This window comes from Leptidea sinapis, chromosome 3, assembly GCF_905404315.1.
Source record: "Leptidea sinapis chromosome 3, ilLepSina1.1, whole genome shotgun sequence".
NCBI classification, from domain to species: domain Eukaryota; kingdom Metazoa; phylum Arthropoda; class Insecta; order Lepidoptera; family Pieridae; genus Leptidea; species Leptidea sinapis.
In genome coordinates this window covers 16,959,280-16,979,174 of record NC_066267.1, presented here as the reverse complement: position 1 = coordinate 16,979,174, position 19,895 = coordinate 16,959,280, and the positions used below count along the sequence as shown (strand labels likewise).

The 19,895-nt window shown below is 33.2% G+C and overlaps 2 protein-coding genes across 14 annotated transcripts in view; one reads left to right on the top strand and one right to left on the bottom strand.

The window, feature by feature from the left end:
- The window catches only part of LOC126978462 (uncharacterized), a 28,552-nt gene extending 21,187 nt beyond the window's left edge, over positions 1–7,365 (bottom strand). For 6 of the 13 annotated variants that reach the window (XM_050827355.1, XM_050827338.1, XM_050827347.1 and 3 more), the window contains exons 1-2: positions 7,026–7,222; positions 6,826–6,953 (exon numbers count right to left, since the gene is read on the bottom strand). The gene's annotated coding sequence lies outside the window, so the exon portion shown is untranslated. The other 7 variants (XM_050827297.1, XM_050827305.1, XM_050827315.1 and 4 more) reach the window with 7 other exon arrangements.
- A 4,381-nt stretch (positions 7,366–11,746) lies between these two features.
- LOC126978838 (serine protease inhibitor 77Ba-like) lies at positions 11,747–14,730 on the top strand. The gene has a single exon (XM_050827933.1). It carries the CDS (start codon positions 11,893–11,895, stop codon positions 13,153–13,155), a length of 1,263 nt encoding a protein of 420 aa, XP_050683890.1. The 5' UTR covers positions 11,747–11,892; the 3' UTR covers positions 13,156–14,730.
- Positions 14,731–19,895: the final 5,165 nt, after the last annotated feature.

Below are 19,895 nucleotides of genomic sequence, written 5' to 3'. Positions count from 1 at the left end.
TCAGATTCAGATCTTTGTTAAAATCATATAATCTATCAAATATTTTCTTACAACCTACTAGAGTAGCCATCAGCTCAAAAAACTGTATTGATTATATTATTATAACTAATTATAAACCTATTTCACAGTCAATAATTAGTAAACTGAGATCAGACAACATTAGTCAATTAGCCTCTATTCATAATGAAGTAATGCACTTCAATTAAAAAGTTTATGTTTGTTTCGGTAAATAATAAGCGAATGGAGGATGGAGAGACATAGAGGCAATGTTTCAGAAAAACTCTCAAATTTGTATTTTAATTTTAACAGAATTAAAAAAATAATAACCAGTACTCCAAATGGGATGTCCAGTGTGTTATTATATTTATTCAAAGACAGTCAACTCAGGTGGTCTCTTGGTTGGGCAACAGCTGGTATTCAGAGGAGAAGTACCCAGTTAATAACTTTCCTAGTCATTTTGATTTTATTTGATGCATCTTCAATTATTTCTCTGATATGTATTGACTCAGCAATAATATATATGTACTTTCATAAATAATTGAGAGTATTTTTTCACAAACACGAGAAAAGATATAGGTATCATGATTACTTATTGATCTATCACTATATAGTTTATACTGTACTCAATAACTCATGTGATTGAATTTTATTAATTTACATTTATTTTCTTTACAAGTCGTCATTTATTTTCTTTACAAGTCATTGTTTTTCTCTGGAAGAGGAGGACAAACGAGCGTACAGGCCACGCGAGCATCATAATGTTTAAGTTATCACAGCTAACATTCTCTTACAACACCAGAGTATTTTCGGCCTTAAATTTAACGTCTGAGTATTTGGCTACATGTATTATTTATAGATAAATATTTACATATATTTACTAGGACGCCGCAGTCGCTCGTCGTACCGCGTCGCAGCGGCGTTTATTTGAGCGAAGCGAGGTAAACTTAGTCAGTGTATAGATCATGAACATTCGAAAACGATCAAAGGATAGCAGTGTTACAATAAAAACTTATTGTGATTTAATCAATCGGCTCAATTTTTAAATAAATATAAATAGCGCGTGCTAATTAAGAATAATTTGTAAATCATTATTGTTTTAAATTATAATAATTGACTCAAGTCGAAATTCAAAATTCTCGACAATAATCTAGAAAATTTCGAAAGCTTTCTATGAGTTCAAAAATTTTTAAAATCGGTCCAGAAATGGCCGAGAAACAATTTCACACAGAAATCAATTAGAGTCACCCGGTGGGAGCTCCGCTTCGCTTAGTAAATATATTGATTTAAAGGGCTGGTAAGGAGGTCCTTGCCACTTATTCTCATTAAAGCTTTTGATATTCAAAAGTGCCATTTCTTTGACCCAAATTAATAGAGTGATATTCATTTCATTTGATTGATATAAATTACAACAAACCGTGTATTCAACGCATTGCCCGGTTGAAAATTTGTATTGTATAGAGAATTCGGAGGCAATTTTTTATGGAATAAATTATAGTTTATACTTTTATAGGTATAAACATTCTATAGAATACAGGAATAAAATAAAGGGACACACTTTTTTAGAGTGATCGTAATATATCGATTCGTGTGATGTTGAAGATGAATGACGTTTGAATTTAAATTAGTAATTTTGAAATTAGGTGGTTAAAATTTTATTTTAGTCCAATATAATAACATAAATTTTTTAATTTATTTTAATTATTATGTATATAAGTTCCGATAGCTATACATCAATCCACACACTGCAAATAAATAAAGGTATTAACAGACCTGGTTGTTTTTATTCTGACCAATAAACGAAGGATGTTATTCGTGGAAGATGTTTTATTTGTCCTTTATTTTATTCATTGTCTAATATTCTCGAACGTTTAATTAAACTCAAAACCATTCCGTAAAAATATAAAATAATACACGGTAAAATGTACGGATAAAATAATTTATTAAAATAATAAAAATTCGGAACTGGTCATTCCGTATCTGATAATTTAAAAAAGAATAAAGTGTAATGAATGAAATGAAATCTGTATAATAGAACTAATCAAGCGGTACGCACAGGGAGTTCACAGAAAAATTTTGTTTACGGATGAGACATTTTTAACAATTGAGCAAAATATTGATAAACAAAATTACCGTATTTATGCTCAACGTAGGCACTATCCCACTTCAGTGATTTGGTGGTGACTAACCAAGAATGGTCCTTCCAGCAAGACTTGGAGCTCGGTCATAAAGCCCTGTCGTGTCTTGGTTGGAAACGAACATTTCGAAATTCATCAGAGCTGAAGACTGGCTGTCCGCGTCGTCTAGTTCCGATCTTACTCCGCTGGATTATGATTTATGGTCAGTTTTAGAGTACGGCTCCCATCGTGCTTAGTATGCCCCTGAGTAGACGCCGGTGCTAACGCGTTTATTCCGGTACTCATATGCAAAGGCGAGTTCTGGACTCATGGAAGTCAACACTAGTTAATTCAGATCCAAAAAAAGTTTGGATCGGGCTAACTGCACTGCCTTGGTAATCGAGAGAGCAGTAAGTCAGAAAAGGCGGTTTCGAGAAAACAGCACGCAAAGTATTTGTCACAATTTAAGCGTTTGTGACAAAATTATACACTCGATTTTTATGTTATACATGTCAAAAGAAAGGAAAAAATGTGTTCTTTACAGAAGAAAAACATTGTTTTAACATTTTTAATAGGGTTATTCTAAAACATCACAAATCGTGTCTTCATTACCATTTTCTTAACTTATTTTAATCAATATTTAGGTAAGAGGGCAGTAACTGCCATAGATACTGCACTCTTGCTTAGTATTATTTCATACTGCTATATTGCTAAAAGAATCCAAAATAATAAATTTAAATTACTACTTAAAACGGTAGTAAAGAAGCATTATACTGCCCTTTACCTTAGATTTTTAATTATATTTTGACCATTTCACTATGGAGTAAAGAACGTTACTGCTTTTTAGAGTATTATAAGTAAGGTCTTTTCAGAATTTCTTAAGCAGTATGTCTGTAAATAGTAGGGAAAATAAAAAAATCGTTATTAAAAATATTATTCATCACTTTATAAGCTACTGTGTTTCATTTTCTCCGACTTCTTCTTCCTCGATTGCCAAGTTTTCAACATTATTTACAAACAAATTTTCCCAAAAAAATCTACGATTAACAGGCATTAACGGACACAAGTTTTGAATTATCTGCTTTTTCCTTTCGTCAGCAATTCCTCTTTCAATAATTCTGTGACCTGACCACAGAATTATTGAAAGAGGTATTTCTAGGTAAACAAGGTATTTCTTTTAATTTAAGAACTTACACCTGTAAAAAGCTTAATGATCGGAATGTTTCATCTTTATGGTTGGTTAATCTTGTAATGAATATCTAAACTCCCTCTGATAACTTGTACAGCAACTATGTCTTTCAAGTATACCCTGGGCTGAGTATTACGGAGCCTATGCTGAGATGATTTATCTTGAAACTGGAAGAAGTCGGTGACATTCATTTTTTTAACAGTTACATTTTTCGTACAAGTTGCGACACAATTGACATAATCATTAAAATCATAAACCTTCCTTTGCTTTTGTAGAGATTTTTTAACCAAATGATGATATCGGCTGACACATGGCAGAGGCAATATCTTCTTATTTTCGTCCCGATATCACTTCATTCCACAAAACAGCGACCGGTTTCTGTTTATCTGTGAATTTGCTTAAAGGCACAAAGCTCTCGTTGAATTATATAATACGAGTGGTAAACAAGACAATTTTGAATATATCTATACGTTGAAGCAGCACTACCTTATAAAGATCCGCTGAAAAATAAGTAATTCTAGTTCTTCATTACTTTCCTGGTTTTTCACATCATTTTGATATTCCTCTCTGCTGTTAATGTATCTTTCGTTATGTTTCAGATAGGCATTGCAGTTTACACAATCTGAACATATATCTTCCTCACTGTGCTTAGTTTCTTCTTTATGCATTTTATACCCTGTACAAATTTCGCATTCTTAGTTAGAAAGAGTTACACATGAAATATTCATTTGTTTTGTAACAAATTCGTATGAAATTTTATGGTCTGGATACTTGGCTTTGTAATCCTCGTAGATAATCTTAAGAGTCACATCGCTCGACAAATACCTTCTTCTCGGAGCATGTTCTCTTCGATAGTGTGATATGACTGGTTTATACTGAAGAACGTGGTTTCTAAATTTACTTACTGTGTTTATTTTTTGTCTAATGTTATGTTTGCCCCTCTTCTCTTATTGATCAGATATATCTTTTCTAATATTTTGAATTACCTTTTGTCATTTTTTTTATTATATCCTAACGTGGTCAGAAAAAACGTTATACACACTTCGATTTTCTCATTATCAGATGTCAGAAAAAAAATATTTGTACGTTTTATTGCGCTTATAAGTGTTGCTTTCATTGACATTTTTTCTTGATTGAACATTCCTTGACTTCGGATGTAAGGTTCTTTATCATTACTCCTTGTGCTTCCCAACCAAGGTTCAAATAATTATCGTGTATCTTCCAACCGCATCATGAGTGAATTTATCGTTACATTTTTTCGGGTATAAACGGTACAAATATAAAGTATTATTATTCAAAACGGATTAGTAATTAGCTTTATTTTCCATTTAAGTAAGTTGTTTATTTCACATAACAAAGCATATTAAATAAAAGGATTCCTTACGATATTTAAAATAAACAATAATTACTCACCTTATCGCGTCACGAAAAGGCGTAAATAAAATAAAATCAGACGACCATCACTCAACCGCGCTACTTGAAGCGAAATGACCGAATATTTTGATCATTAATACGTAGCTAGTAGAGCAGTAACAACCACTTACTGCTCTACTGATTTACAAAACTATTAAATTATTTCATCTTTTGTTATGTTATAAAAGCAGTAAGTGATGATACTGTGTTTATATTAATGTGTATTATGAGTCATTCATTACAAAATTACTATCTTAAAGCGCAGTACAGCTCCATACTGTAGATTAAACTAGTAAAATTCATTTGGTACTTTGGGTAATACTAACGTAAAGAGCAGTATGTCAGAAATTTACTGCTCTTTTGTTAAGAAATATGTGAATACTAATGAAAAGGGCAGTATATCAATGAAATACTGCTCTTTTACCTAGTTAACTAAATTATTTAACCGTTCTTACTGCTATTCATCAAAAAAGAAAATGCATTTCTAATATACGTAGATGTATGAAACCTAGATAGGAAGAAAGCTCGTTTGATGTACATTCCAAATCAGTAATAAAAAAAAAATGGCCACCTTTGACTTACTGCCCTTTCGATTACCAGGGCAGCAGGCCTATTGCTCTTACCTCTTTGCTCTCTAAAATCGTACAGGGTATAATTAACCGCCAGCAATTGGTATAGCTAGAGGGTAACCAATATTTGATAAATGACCGGCAGTAGGGCTTTCGCCAGGTTGGTCAGTGGCTGATCTTCTAGTATACCTAACACATGGGCAGTGGCTATCAAAAGCAAGGGAGAAGTCCTGGCAGTTGGCTTGGATAAAGAAAAGGCATTAGATCATGTACGGCACAAGGAGCTTCGCAAGTGGATCCTCAGCTTCCTAAGTGGGCACAGCATACAGACATCCTTGCCAATGGTTATTGTTTGAACCCGAAGCCCGTGAATGCTGGAGTTTCCCTAGGCTGTGTACTATCTCCTACCCTGTTTCTTCTGCATATCAATGATATTTTAGAGCCCTCCAACATGTATTGCTATGCAGACAACAGTTCTGGTGATGCTGTATACACGGACCGTGAAGGTCTCTCTCGGAAAATTGTATACTAAGAAACTTGTGTCTACTATCAAATCCTCTGTTGAGAAGGTCATGGTAAGGGTTATTATTAATCATGTCCAATTGAACCCCCAGAAGACTCTAAAAAAACCCCATTTGTGGGATCACTGCTCTTTGAAAACACTTCCCTTAAAGACTTGCCTAGTATTGGAATACTGATCCTTGAAATCTCTAGTGATTGCCAATACCGGTCATCTAAAAGGCAAAGCCAAATTGCCTTCTAAGAAGCTAGCTGTCAAAAATAGAGCATGGCAATACTTCAAGTCAGCCCACATTCTTGTGCAGCTTAGTGTGTTCTCTACAAGGTCTGGCCACATATGGAGTATGTCATCTCTGGTCTGGCAGACCCCAGTATCAGCTCCAGCTATGAATTTGATTTAACAATAGATACTATTTGTATAAAAATTTAAAATAAACTATAGAAGTCTTAGTGAGATATCTGAGAATCAGCAATATTTCCTGTTAATACTTTTGTGTTAAATTAATATTTTATGTAACTAGAACAATAAATTTTTTTGTCATTCTAATTACTATCAGTAATATTACAATATTTTCTATAAGTTAAATCAACCAAATTTCAAAATATTGAATGCTGTAAGGCGTTAATGGTACTATTGCAGGTACAGCTACATAGAAAATATTATGTTATACCTAATAATTTAATCCTAATGTGTAAAATTTAAATGAAAATGTTATGATACAAAATATTATGATAACTTTTACTTACCAACTCACCCAGTTAAATATGTTATCAGTTTGTGCTTTAATTTGGGTATTATGAAAACATTCAAGTATCTATAGTAAGCTCAAAGTATTCACTTTCAACATTATCAATTTTGTTATCACCACCCAAAAAATATACTTCTCTATACACAATTGCGAGACTTGAGAGCAAAGAATATATTAATTAAGTCTTACAATTATATCCTCGAGCAGAATCACCGCTCTGAAGTCTGGGCAGCGACTTGAAAGCAACTGAGTCACAGAACACTATTACTCACCAGTGTCACGACTATTAGTCAACGCCAACAGACAACACCCACACCAGCAGGCCTATAAACTATTGCTCTTTATCAATAATCAATATCAGTGACTAGTGGCACCGATTGTACGCCGAACTTTGATAACACTAAAAATTTCGTAAGATAAGTATTGCGTATCATATTCGCTTGATAATTAATATTTGAGTTACGGTGATTACCGGGCGAACGACAGTGCTCTAAGCTCTTCATTATGCCACAGTCATGAAATCTCTATTTTTTATCGACTATTTTAAGGTCAAATAGTGTGACGCCTTTTGACTATTGAATGCTACAATTTATAGAACATTTTTAATTCCTAGGGTTCAGGTGGAGTATTCAGAAAATGTATTTATTATTTGAGTATTTACTCTCGAGCACACCCACCTCGGTACTCAGCGATCATTAATCATTTATCATTATATGATATTATGATCAAATAATAAAAATCAATCGATAAACACCAATCTGATCAAAATTTAAATTAAAACAATTTATTTTTGATTATCATTTGACAAATTGACAACCGACAATATACTTTTTTTTTAATTTCCACACCTTTTTGGAGATTTTAGCTCACACATTACATGCATCCGCCAGCTTCAAGATTTTGTTTCACATTGGAAGTTTTCTTGCATGTTCTACTTGAAAGTGTTTTTATTTCTTCCAAGGTAGGGAAACGAATCACATAAAAATGTACAACACGAGAATTTTGATTTTTGATATGGTTAAAAGATAAATGAAAGTATATAATTGCTCGTGATAGCTAATATAATAGCTGTCACTATTATTATAAGTTGAAGAAGAAGACTGTTTTCAATTACAGCATTATGCAGCATAATGCTCAACGTTGAGTGTTTCAGCTACAGCAACGCTTCGCGCAATATATATTGCTTCCGCATGATGCGTAGAATAGATACTAACTCAGTGGCAGAAAATTATCGTGTGTTTTTTCTTTAAGTTGGCATTGATCCAAATTTTATTTACTATCGGTAGTAATATTGTTTATTGTTGAAAAAAAAATTTAAAAGCTTTCGTTTCGTCGTAGTTTTTTAGAAATAATAAAACTTAATTCAGACTGTGTTAAAAAAATGTAAGTATCGATAAAGGTACAAATTTACTGAAAAATGATTTAAATATTCTTCGTTTTTTGTATTTTGGTTTGAGCTGATGGTCTTGTTACCAATGCTCTAAATAAATAAAACTAAAACTAATGAAGGTACAGACATTGACTATTTAATTTCATATACCACATTTAAAATGTGAATACAATTTCATTTTAGAATTTTAAAGTATACACAAATTTATTTTAACAGAAATATACTTTTGTCCACATTGCAATGGCTTGATCGAATCATTTAATAAAGCAGACATCATAAATGTTTTCGTGGAAATGAACATATTTATCAAAATGAAGAAGACAACATCTTATTTTTTTATTAGATTGATAACTCTATGTATTTTTTTTTCAACACTGAACTTAGTACACACGCACTCTGCTGGTGCATTTTAAAACTAATTCATGTTCCATTTAAGCATCAGCACGATTCGGCATTGTGCGGCACTGAGTCGCATTATGCTCTATAATTGGAAAACTACCGAAAACACGTAATGATAAATAAATACTCCGTATTATTTACTTGCAAGGTAAAACTCAAAGACAGAAATAATGACGCAAAAAACTTAAGTATCTAAGCTCAAGCACATAACTAACAAATAATTAAAATGAATCCCACTCATTACAGTGGGAACCCACACAACACACAAGCAAAAAAACCCTAATCAGATTTATGTATTTGTGACTTTCCACTGACAATAGTTTGTAGTTGTGGATCAATTTTACTTGTACCAATTATTAAAAGAGATTTAACATGCTCATTGGATAATTTAGATCTGTAAACTTTTGTGTACTTCAACTTGGAAAACGTTTTCTCACACAAGTAAGTATAGGTCTACCAGGATCTATTATCTCCAATACTGGGGAAATTGGAGTAAAATGTTTTGATACTTTTTTTTCCTTATAGCGGCTGATTCTGTGTGTGATACTGGCAAATATAAAAATTATCCAATGATAAAGGATAACTTTTAAAAATCTTACTGTGGCGAATGTGGAGTTCGAAATTTAGATGAAGACTCCAATTACTCTGTTCATGAGTTATTAATTAATTATAGGCTATCAGAACTTGAAAATGGTTCCAAATACTGCATAATATATAAGAAAAAGTTTTCATCGGAAGAGGAAGACGAGGAAGAAGCAGTATTTATCATAAACCTTTCCTCCTGCATATCAATTAATCGATCTTGTTCTATGAACTGATTTTCAATTTTTATTACATGTTCACAAGATTTTCGGAATTCATCGATCCCTATTTGAGAGAAAGCTTCTTCTGTTAAAGATTTTATATCACTTGCAGGTCTATTGAAGTTTTTATCCGCAACATTTTGTTTCATTATTCCTTCTATTAAATATTGGATTTAACGCACGGTGATATGGTGGGAGCCGCAAGATTTCGTGGCCGTGTGATTTTAAAATCTCATCTATCTCATATTTAGGTCCAGACTTATGATTTTTCACTGCTTCCAGTAACTGACATTTACGCTAATTATCGTTGTAAGGGATATTGTTTGATCGAAGCCATTCTTTTTTAACAGCAATAAGGTCGGCTTGTGTAGGCGGTTGTTTAACTGTACAGAATGGTACTTGGCGTTGTCCATGACAATTAGAGAAGGTTTTTGTAAGGTTGGGAATCAACTTCTCCGTTACCCATTTTCTAAAGTTATCTTTATTCATATCATAGTGGTATCATGGACCTATACATCAAAAATCAGTTTGGCACAAGCCCATGGTCTCCACCAGCATGTACAATGATTCATCTAGGCCATATCGTCGTCGTCGTTTCGTTCGTCGTTTATAAAAAGTTCACTGAACATTTAAATACACCACATCTAGCTTATCATCGGCTTCTCAATTCTTTTGCATACGCTCCAAATACTTGAACCTGTGTATGTGTGTTATGTCGCTCCATTAAAATTTGATTGGCACTTCAGGAATCGAATCCGATGTCTTTCAAAATAAGTCTGAAGACAAAATAAGATTTAACTTTAATAACAATTTATCTTTAAAGTACTCAACGCAGTTTCAACTGCAAAATTGACGGAATTCACTCTCTGTAGTGCGGTTGAATATTTAACATGCTTTAAAATGTGTGAACCATTTTTTCCATAATTGCGATTGAAATATAGTAATTTTCTGCCTGAAGGATTTGATATTGGCGTATAAATCAGGGAGAAGCTGATATTCTCCTTGCAATCTCAAATTCGGTTCGCGCTCATATGAATTGTCAAATTGGCATAGAATGTTAACTTCCACAGTCATTCACTATTTTCTAAATAGGCAAAAGGGCAATGCTTCTCATTAAAAGAAAATTTCGACCTCTGCTCGAAATTCAAAACAGCGCTTTAGGACTTTTCCGCAACTAAGCCAGTGTACTGTAAAATTCTAAGGAGGAAATATAACCGTCCCTTCAGATTTTTTAAGCGGCAAATCACCCATGCGAAATCGAAGCACGTCGTCAAAATCGGTGAGCCCGACTGGAACACGCATGTCAACCAGCCATCCATGCCTCTGCTGCACATGAGGAATGAAACCCTGACCCATACGACAAAAGAGAAAGTCGATCGTCTGTGCGCACTTTTTTGCCTTTAACTCGACTCTTGACGACAACGAAAAAACACCGCCGAACATCCCACGGTGTCAGAGCTCTATACCTGAAGTGCAGCACAGATAGAAAACTGTTCGGCGAGCTCTATTTTCGTAGGACGTAAGGAAATTGAATGAGCCGGATGACATTTCTCCAAACGTGCTTAGAACGTATGCCACGCAGGGACGTGCATATCATAATATAGGCAATTAGGCAGTGCCTACCTCATTATGAACCTAAATAAATATAGCACTAGTGTTAAAGTTAATTTAGTACCTACGATAGGCAGTTTTCAGATTGCATATTCGAAGCAAGCAGAGTTTCATACAACTTATGTCGTACTGTCGGAATAAAGCGCAACTACGACTAGTTAGATCTACAGTGCTAGAAAACCAATGCACGCCTCTGGTGCCACGTGTGTCTCATACTCAATAGACGTAGTCCCTGACTCATGATTAAGTCATCCCATCCGATCCAAAAAAGGAGATTGATATATCAATCCAAAAATTAGGTAGTGCGGTAATACAAGTACTATTTAACTTTTTTTTTATATTTTCGATTATATCAATATAGACGGCATTCCTCGGATTCCAAACTTGGGAGGCGTATACTAAGTTCCTTCGAACGAAAGCACAATATTAAATATGAATTGACTTATGTATAATATAATATGGATTATTAGTTTCAGATGAATTACCGCATACCTACAGGAATGCGAACACGAAATCCGTAAAACCAGATGCTCAGATTGGACTACAGCCGCTGGAGAAGAAACATTGAAGAGTTCAGAGGCCATTGCTGACGGATTATAGAATTTAGAACGTTAGTAAATTGAAGTGTTGCTATTGTATGTAAGAATTTGGTTACGAGATATTATAGACTATGTATGTTGTTTTAAACGTTGCTTCATTATGTCCATGCTATTGCCTCCATTTTGTAGGGCCATTGAATGGATATGCTGGTACAATACCTAAACTTCAACAATCACAATTTCTCGCAATATTCACGAATTCCCGCCATGTTTTCGGGTTAGTTGCGGTGGCACAAACGGGCGTTACTGTTATTTTCGTATTTTTCTAGTATGAAGAACCGGCGTTTTTCTCGTCAGAGTAATAGTGTTTTTATATTCTGTGGCGCTGTGCTCAAACTGTGTTTGAATATAATGTACTCTGTGAAACTGAGTGCAGAGCTCGTAAGTGTGGTTCTGTGGTGCAGAGCGAGCAATGTGCTCGTTAAATTACTATAGTGTTCTGTGGCAATGTGATCTAGAACGTAGTGTTTAAATTCTCTTTGACTTCATACTCAATTAGCTTAAATTAATTTATGTTTAGTATTTTAAATTCTTAAAATGAAATTAAATGAAATATTTAATTTGTTAATAATGCGCGCCTTATTGTGTGTTGTCTTCATTGTTTCAATAAATCTGTGTATGGGTGATACTGTTGTTCCGGCTATAAATCAAAAACTACGTGAAGGGGTATCGGAAAGAATAGGAAACTTTTCGATAGAATTACTGTATTATACAACTCGATTACAAGAGAGAAATACTAATTTAATAATATCCCCTGTGACAGTATGGACCATACTAGCTGTTATATCCGAAGGAGCCGAGGGAAATACTCAGAAAGAAATATGTGGTGCAATCAGAACAACTCCAAAATTGCAAACCATAATACGTAATGACTTCCGAAATATAGCTCAATACCTTCAAGTCAACACTTCTACAGTAGAGTTGAAAAAGTTAAACATAATGTTTATAAATAAGAAAAATGTCAAAGAGGATTTCATTGAACGAGTAAAATTTTATGATACATCAGCTTTGACCTTAAACTTTAGTGATTCAAATGTGTTGAATAAAATTAACTCGGCTGTGTCTGCCTTTACAAATAATAAAATAATGAAATTAGTTGAAGCTGACGATTTGGCGAATAGTGAAATGATTTTGACAAGTGCATTGTATTTTAAAGGCAAATGGAAGGTACCTTTTAATACTTCTTCTACCACACAGCTTCCATTCTATAATAGTGCTGGCAAAGAGATAGGTAAGGTAAATATGATGTATAATCGCTACTCATATCCATTTGCAAGTATAAAACAATTTCAAGCAAAAGTTATTGAAATACCATATGGTAAAGAGAACCGTCTTTCAATGCTCATAATGCTTCCAAACGAAGGAGTATCATTGGAGGATATGTTTCAAAAGTTTGGCAATACTTCACTGGATGTTATTTTTGAAGAATTAAAAAAGTCTGTTGAAAACTTTAGTGAAGATGAAGTAGATTTATTGCTACCAAGGTTTAAAATTGAATCAAAAATTGAAATGACAGAAACTCTGGAGACCATGGATATCCGTGACTTATTTGATCAGGCAAAAGCAAATTTACCTGGTATCTCAAATTTACCACTGTTTGTAAGTAAAGTGATTCATAAAGCTGTGATTGAGGTATCAGAGTCTGGTACCGAAGCTGCAGCTGTCACTGCCAGTGAATTTAGTAATAGAATAGGAATTATTCGCTTTGAAGCTAACCGTCCATTCTGTTATATGATCATTGAAAAAACCACAAATGTTATAACTTTTGGTGGTTTTTATAAAGAGCCATCATTATATTAGTTGTCATACAAATTATAGCTTGAAACTAATTAATATTATGTGGATTTATTTGTATGGATTGAGGAAAAGATTTCTGTTTTAATTGACTTCACTCATGCTCTAAATAATATATGTATGTGGCCTTCCATGGTCATTAAAACCTATCTTTTCAAGTAGTTTTGCTTATAGTTTCTCCATAACAAAATACAATAGTAGGCAAATTGTTAGTCGTTACAGATGTGGTTGTAAACAATTTGTTATTTTTTAAAGTGATAATCTTCACTTTTAGGATTAATTACACAAATTATATTTTAAAACAAAATTTATGAATGATGAGGGACTCCAAACCCTGACCTCTCACATTCTGTGTGAGCACTCTTCCACTGAACCAACTGTTCTAGTGACATATCATTGATAAAACTTGTATGTCTTGTTCAACTCTCAGGTTGATGTGGCCGTAGTTGAATGTTGTTAAAATAGTTTAATTTACAGTATGCTTACTTTACTATTATTATTTAATTACCAATATTATCTTTTAACAATACATAAGCAATTCTTGTGTAGTTGATGATGTAAATCTATATAATATGTATTCCATTAACCTATGTACTGGCTCAAATTAATTACTCACAATATTATCTTATAAACATAATCTCATTATCTTAATAAGCGAATATTTAGGTGTATGATGCCATTAATAATATTGAAAGTCAAATTTTTGTATTCAAAGTAATGTTTTAAATAAGATATTGAATATCAAAATCTACCACCCATTTGAAAATATATGCCCCAGACCAGAGAAAAATAGGCAGAAGTAACTCAGATGGCTCCTAAGATTAATTCTATTTAAAAAATAGAATTTCATGACAATTAAATAAATTATTTAACCTCTAACTAACCTTGAAGACAGTAGACTGTGGTGAGTCCGACATGTTCCATAGTTTAAATAGTAACATTTACCACATAATCATTTAATAATTGTGTTGAATTTCGTAACATTTGTTTTGAACACTTTCTGGGGCCATGGCAAAATATGTTTATGTTTGTTCCTGTTGTAAACAAAAAAGTAAAATCATAATTTTCACTATTTATAGAAAATTCTCTAATATATCTGTGTAGTATACACATACATGATCAAGACAATATTGGTAGGGAATATATCAATTATTATTTGTGATATACTATACTGAATGTGATGAAATTTGGTATGTAGATAGCACACATTTTACCCAAAAGTAATATCTTGAAATAACATTTAAACTTTATTATAATGATTTACAATGAGGGGTTTTAAGCTGCCTGCTGGGGCATACTACTACTAGTTAATCTGCCTCTGAACTGTAAAAATATATATGTGTATCGTTATAGGTATAGAATACTATTATAATTTTTTGAACATTTTAGCTTTACAATGTGATATATTAATAATTATAGATCTGAATTGAATCTACATATTTTGTACTTTAATTTTATTTTGTGTATGTAGCATGTAACATTGATTTTCAGAATCAATCAAAAGTGTATGATTTGTATGATGTGATATAAATATTACTCTATAATATTAAAGCTTTTTAATCTTTATTTTTTGCTCTAACACACTGGTCTTTTGAACTACACATGAAAAAATGCCCTTTTATTTATGTGTATTATAGTAATTCCCATAATATGATGAGTTGGTCTCAAGCCTCTATCTGAGTAAAACAATGCCATTTAAACCTATACCATTGCCCTGATCTTGAAAAATTTGCCATAGATACAGCGATTTACAGCTGAGATGGTACACAAGGGAAGCCAGTCTCACTATGATGATGATATTTGTAAAGCAAATCAGAACAAAAACCAGTATAGAACTTCTATTCCCATGTGCATTGGGTAAAGTTTTAATATTAATTAAATGAAAATAACCAGAAATTGTCCAAAAAAATAACAGTGCCATCTAGGGAGGCCCGGATACTTCTGTCGAAGCTTTAAAAACGTTATACAATATGTACAAAACTAGTGGTCTAAGAGCCCGTGGACCCCAGTTGGGGAGACATCATCGACTTATTACCTAAGTATTATATATAAAAATCATCTTACATAAGTAAAATTATAATTTCGTGACCACTAAGGGTGTCTGGCAAGGAGTTGGTAAGTGTCTGGCAATGAATAACGTGATTATTAATAATATTCTGAAGGTAATACCGAAAAATCACAGTATATTCCTTGATGTTTTTAGATCGGTACTTTACACACATTTAGTACCGTTTACCTGCCAAAGCCACTGCAACCCAAACTCCATAATGGACCGTCGTTCTTACCTGTGGTGGGAGCATGCGCTGACAAACTTTCAGCTTTTATAAAATGACGCAGGTCTGGGGTCCACGGGCTCTTGCTCTATAGCTATTTTTAACAAAACTTTTTATTTATCCGAAACAACCCGACGCTCTCGTTTTTCGTTTTGTACAGTTTCGGTTTTCGTATGCGTAACAGCTACCAAGTAACCTTATCTTATTGCAGTGCTAACGATTATCTAAATGATAACAAAGCTTGGGTACGAATTGCATTAAACTGCAAATTGTATGTAGTGGTATTTGATGAGTAATGCATAATATGTACATACACATTGTGTATAGTTATTTGGGTGATTTCTTGTTGCAAGTTTCCTTATGCTAGCCTTCATTACGTCGGTGACGTCGTGGGGCGGGTCGTGCCCTTCCCGGTCGACGGCGGCGATGACTAGTTCATGCGTCATGTTCGTGCACTACTGCTATCATTCATCAAGTTAAAGTAAAATGATCTGATGTATTCATAGTTGTATATATAGGTAGGTACGTATTAACTATACCTATAATTATAATTGTGTAGCTTGATGCATCTACCTGTAGGAACTCATTAACTCTTATGTTTTTTTTTTAATTTACATTTATTTCTTTCATTTAGTCGTGTAACGACCGTTTTAAATAACCCATTTATCCTTAGTTGAACTTACTAGAGGTAAGACAAATCTATACTTTTACGCTTACTTACATTTCAATAACCTATCGACATAAAGCATTGGACTATAACTATACTGGACATAACTATGGATATATAGATAGATCTTGTCATTAAACGGTGACAGCAATTTATCCGTAACTAGAGATAATTGGCTTGAGTCATTCAGTTTTTGACATTTGAATAATTTTATAGCAACCTTAGATCATTTATATCTACGTCTAGATAGACTATGACAACTGTGAAAACGTCGAAAAAAAATAGACTTTAAAACTAATAAATAAAAAATTGTCATACAAATCGCGAGTGTAAGGCGTGCTTGTCACGCACACTAAACTAAAATGCCTGGCCTGTTTTTATGAGCTGTCTAACAGCTAGAGAGTCTAGACGTAAAAGTCTAACAGCTAGAGAGTCTAGACGTATCAATTATCTAAGATAGCAAAACTTTTCATAGATTGTAATTAAAATAATTTGTAAAACGATGAAGCTGTAAATGTTGATTCAAGAGGGGCAATGAGTTTTTAGGCGCTTCTTCTCATTAAAGTTGTTGCTTTTCCGAAGTGTAGGGGTGGTAATGTAAAAAGAAAAAGCTTTTGACTTTCGAAAGTATATTTTGTTTAGACCTAAATGAAATCTTGAATTTCTGTGAGTTTTGATGATTATTACAGCAGCTACTTACATACATAGAAATGATATTATTATTTCGACTAATAAGGCAAAGTAAGTTGGTAATGTAGAAAAATTAATCCAGTGCGTCTACGGTTCGGAGCCCAAACCTGTTAGACTTGGAGGTGCAATATTACCCATTTAAATTAATTACCAGATCGTGCAATCGGTAAGTTTGCGGTGTCACGTTTTCCTGTTTGTATTACAAAATAATTTGCGTCATAGCTTATCACTGGGAAGTCCCAATGACTGCTCTGCTGTTGTTTTATATCGACGCCCACGCCACGCGACGTCGTTGTAGAATAATATGTAATAATAAATAGTAGTTAAAAAAAAACTAATAAACACGCTTTGTATAGAATTTTTAGTTTGGTTTATTTATAAAAGCGTGTTTTTTATTTTTTTAAACTATTTATGCAAATTAAGATTTGCATTGTTGAATTAAAAATTTTCTTTGGTAAGTATTCGAAAATTTCCTAATGACTAGATAAATCAGTTAAAGATAATGGTTGAATATATAGACGATAGATGAAAATTATATACTTTCTTAAGTTAACAAAAATCTTATTTCGCAAATTGAAAAATGGAATAAATTTATCAAATTAATGTAGTCATAGGTCCTCGATAAATCTACAAAGTTTGAACGAAATCTAGCCGTTTAAAGGGGGGTCAAAATCGCGCCTAAATGAGTCAGTTACAAACAAACATACATACTGGTGAAGCTAATTAAAACAGTGTAATAAAAGATGTTCAGTGCAGCCTAGCGAAAATCTCTAAGAAAAAAGCGATTCACTCGATTGTTTGATACGTGCAGTCATTGATAGATTGACTGATGACGGCTATAATCTTGTAAAAAACGGAGATAGCCAAAATCCACGATGTACCTATTTAGCAACTGTTCGCTTTCAAACGTAGCCGGATAATACTTCGTCGCCAATCGCAATGCTGTAATTACTACTATTTCAAACTTATGTCAAATCACTGTACGTTTCATACTAAACTAAATTTCAGTTTTTTCTTTGGCAGTCTCGCCTCTTATTACGTAGTGTTTACATCCTCTTTTGTTCAGTCTTCTTGGATATCACGCCTGAAGTGGGGTTTTCACATTGCCCGACAAACAGACAGACTCGGTTCTGCTTAGATTACTTAGTACTTACACTATGTGTTACGGCCAGATTACTTTCATAACTTTCTACTTGGATTCAAATTCAAATATTTTTATTCAAAATTACTTATTGAACGTCAAAAAATACCACCCATTCCAAATAGACTGCCTCAGACGGGCGCAAGAAACTCAGCGGGCCTTTTTGTTATATAAAAATATGCATTCCCAATCTGTGGAATCTTTAAGAAAGTCATTTATGTTATAGTAACCTTTACCACACAAACGTTTTTTAACAATTCTTTTGAATAACGTAATACTTTTGTTTTGAACATTTTCTGGGATCTTGTTGTAAAAGCATATACATCGCCCCACAAAAGACTTATTAACTCGACTTAGCCGAGCAGTAGGCATTATAAGTTTATGTCTATTTCTGGTGTTATATTAACATTATGGTTATGACAGTTTCTACCAAATTCAATTATGTGCCTATGAACAAACATTACAATATCAAGAATATATTGAGAAGCAACAGTCAAGGGTGTTAATTTCTTTGAGATTAGAGACTATGGGTATGTTCCGATATGCGAGCACTGCACAGTGCTATTACTGTAGAAAAATTCGTTCCGTTATGGACTACCAGTATACTGCCGCACAAATATTTTTAAATTGACAATACTCCAACAACAGTTTTTTTTATGAACTAGAAAACTTTAATACACTCATTTCAGTGCTGCGTCAAAATATGCGGCTGACAGTATACGGGATTGCGTTCCGTTTTAAATAGTAACCAGTATAACTAACTATAAAGGAACGGCTTCACAGTATACTAAATTGACGTCACACTGTACAGTGGTTGCAGTGCATATCGGAACATACCCTATGTGTTACGGCCGGGCTACTTTCATAACAGTGTCTGCTAACTACTTGAATAAGTGACATTGTATCCTATTTGGAATAAAAAAAAAATGAATATGCTTGTGAACGTGCGCTGGGATGATGACTAGATATTGACTTTCTGATTACTTTTATTGGTAATAAAACGTCTAACTTTATACTTCCATTAATTTGTAGATACAATGTTCTAATGTAGGTTTATCTTGATGCACCGATATTAATGAATCTTGAGTATTTTTTATTAGATTTATTAGTAACTGAAGTCGTAAATGCTGGTGAGTGGCTTTAACTTTTCGCCAATCTGATGCCTAAAGTTCATCCTTTCAACTACCTTTTCCTTATTTTATGGCTTAAGCACCAAAATGCTTGGAAGATGAAGAAAGACGGTGATTGAAAGACGTCACCACACCCAGTACACGACCCAGCACACATGTGCATAAGTAACATAACTCTCTGGAACCAATATGGGACCTAGATTATAGTGACAGCTTTGGAGTTATGATTATATTATTATGATTATTTATTTCATACTTGAGCACTATCCCTCGCGATAACGTCAGATTCGTATTTAGTTACGTTGTCTTGCACTATTACCAAAGAATATATTATAATTAGTACCTACAAGTACAGAATGCGTACATTGTTCTAATTATTATACATATAAGTAACTAATAATAAATTTGAATTAGGTAAGACAAGGGCACAATTATTGCATTTTTAATATTTTAACGTAAGAGTAATTATAATTTGTTTAACATTTATTAGATCGTCTCAAACTTTTTCGCCTGTGTGTTGCATGTCGCGTGACGGTCGGGCGGCGCCTATAGTTCGCAGCAGCTGACCGTGTAGTGATAATAGACTATTACTCATTTGTGCCAGTGCTCCACGCTATTTTTAGTTAAATGTCTATAATGTAAAAAAATGTTTCACTTTTACCGTGGTTTCATAAAACCACACAATCCTTTTTGTCTATTTGGATGATATAATTCTTTTTTTATTATTTTTTTAAACATTGATATCTACATTAATCTATTGATTATTAAGAAATAGAATTATGCTATTACTGATATCTACATTAATCTATTGATTATTAAGAAATAGAATTATGCTATTACAGTTC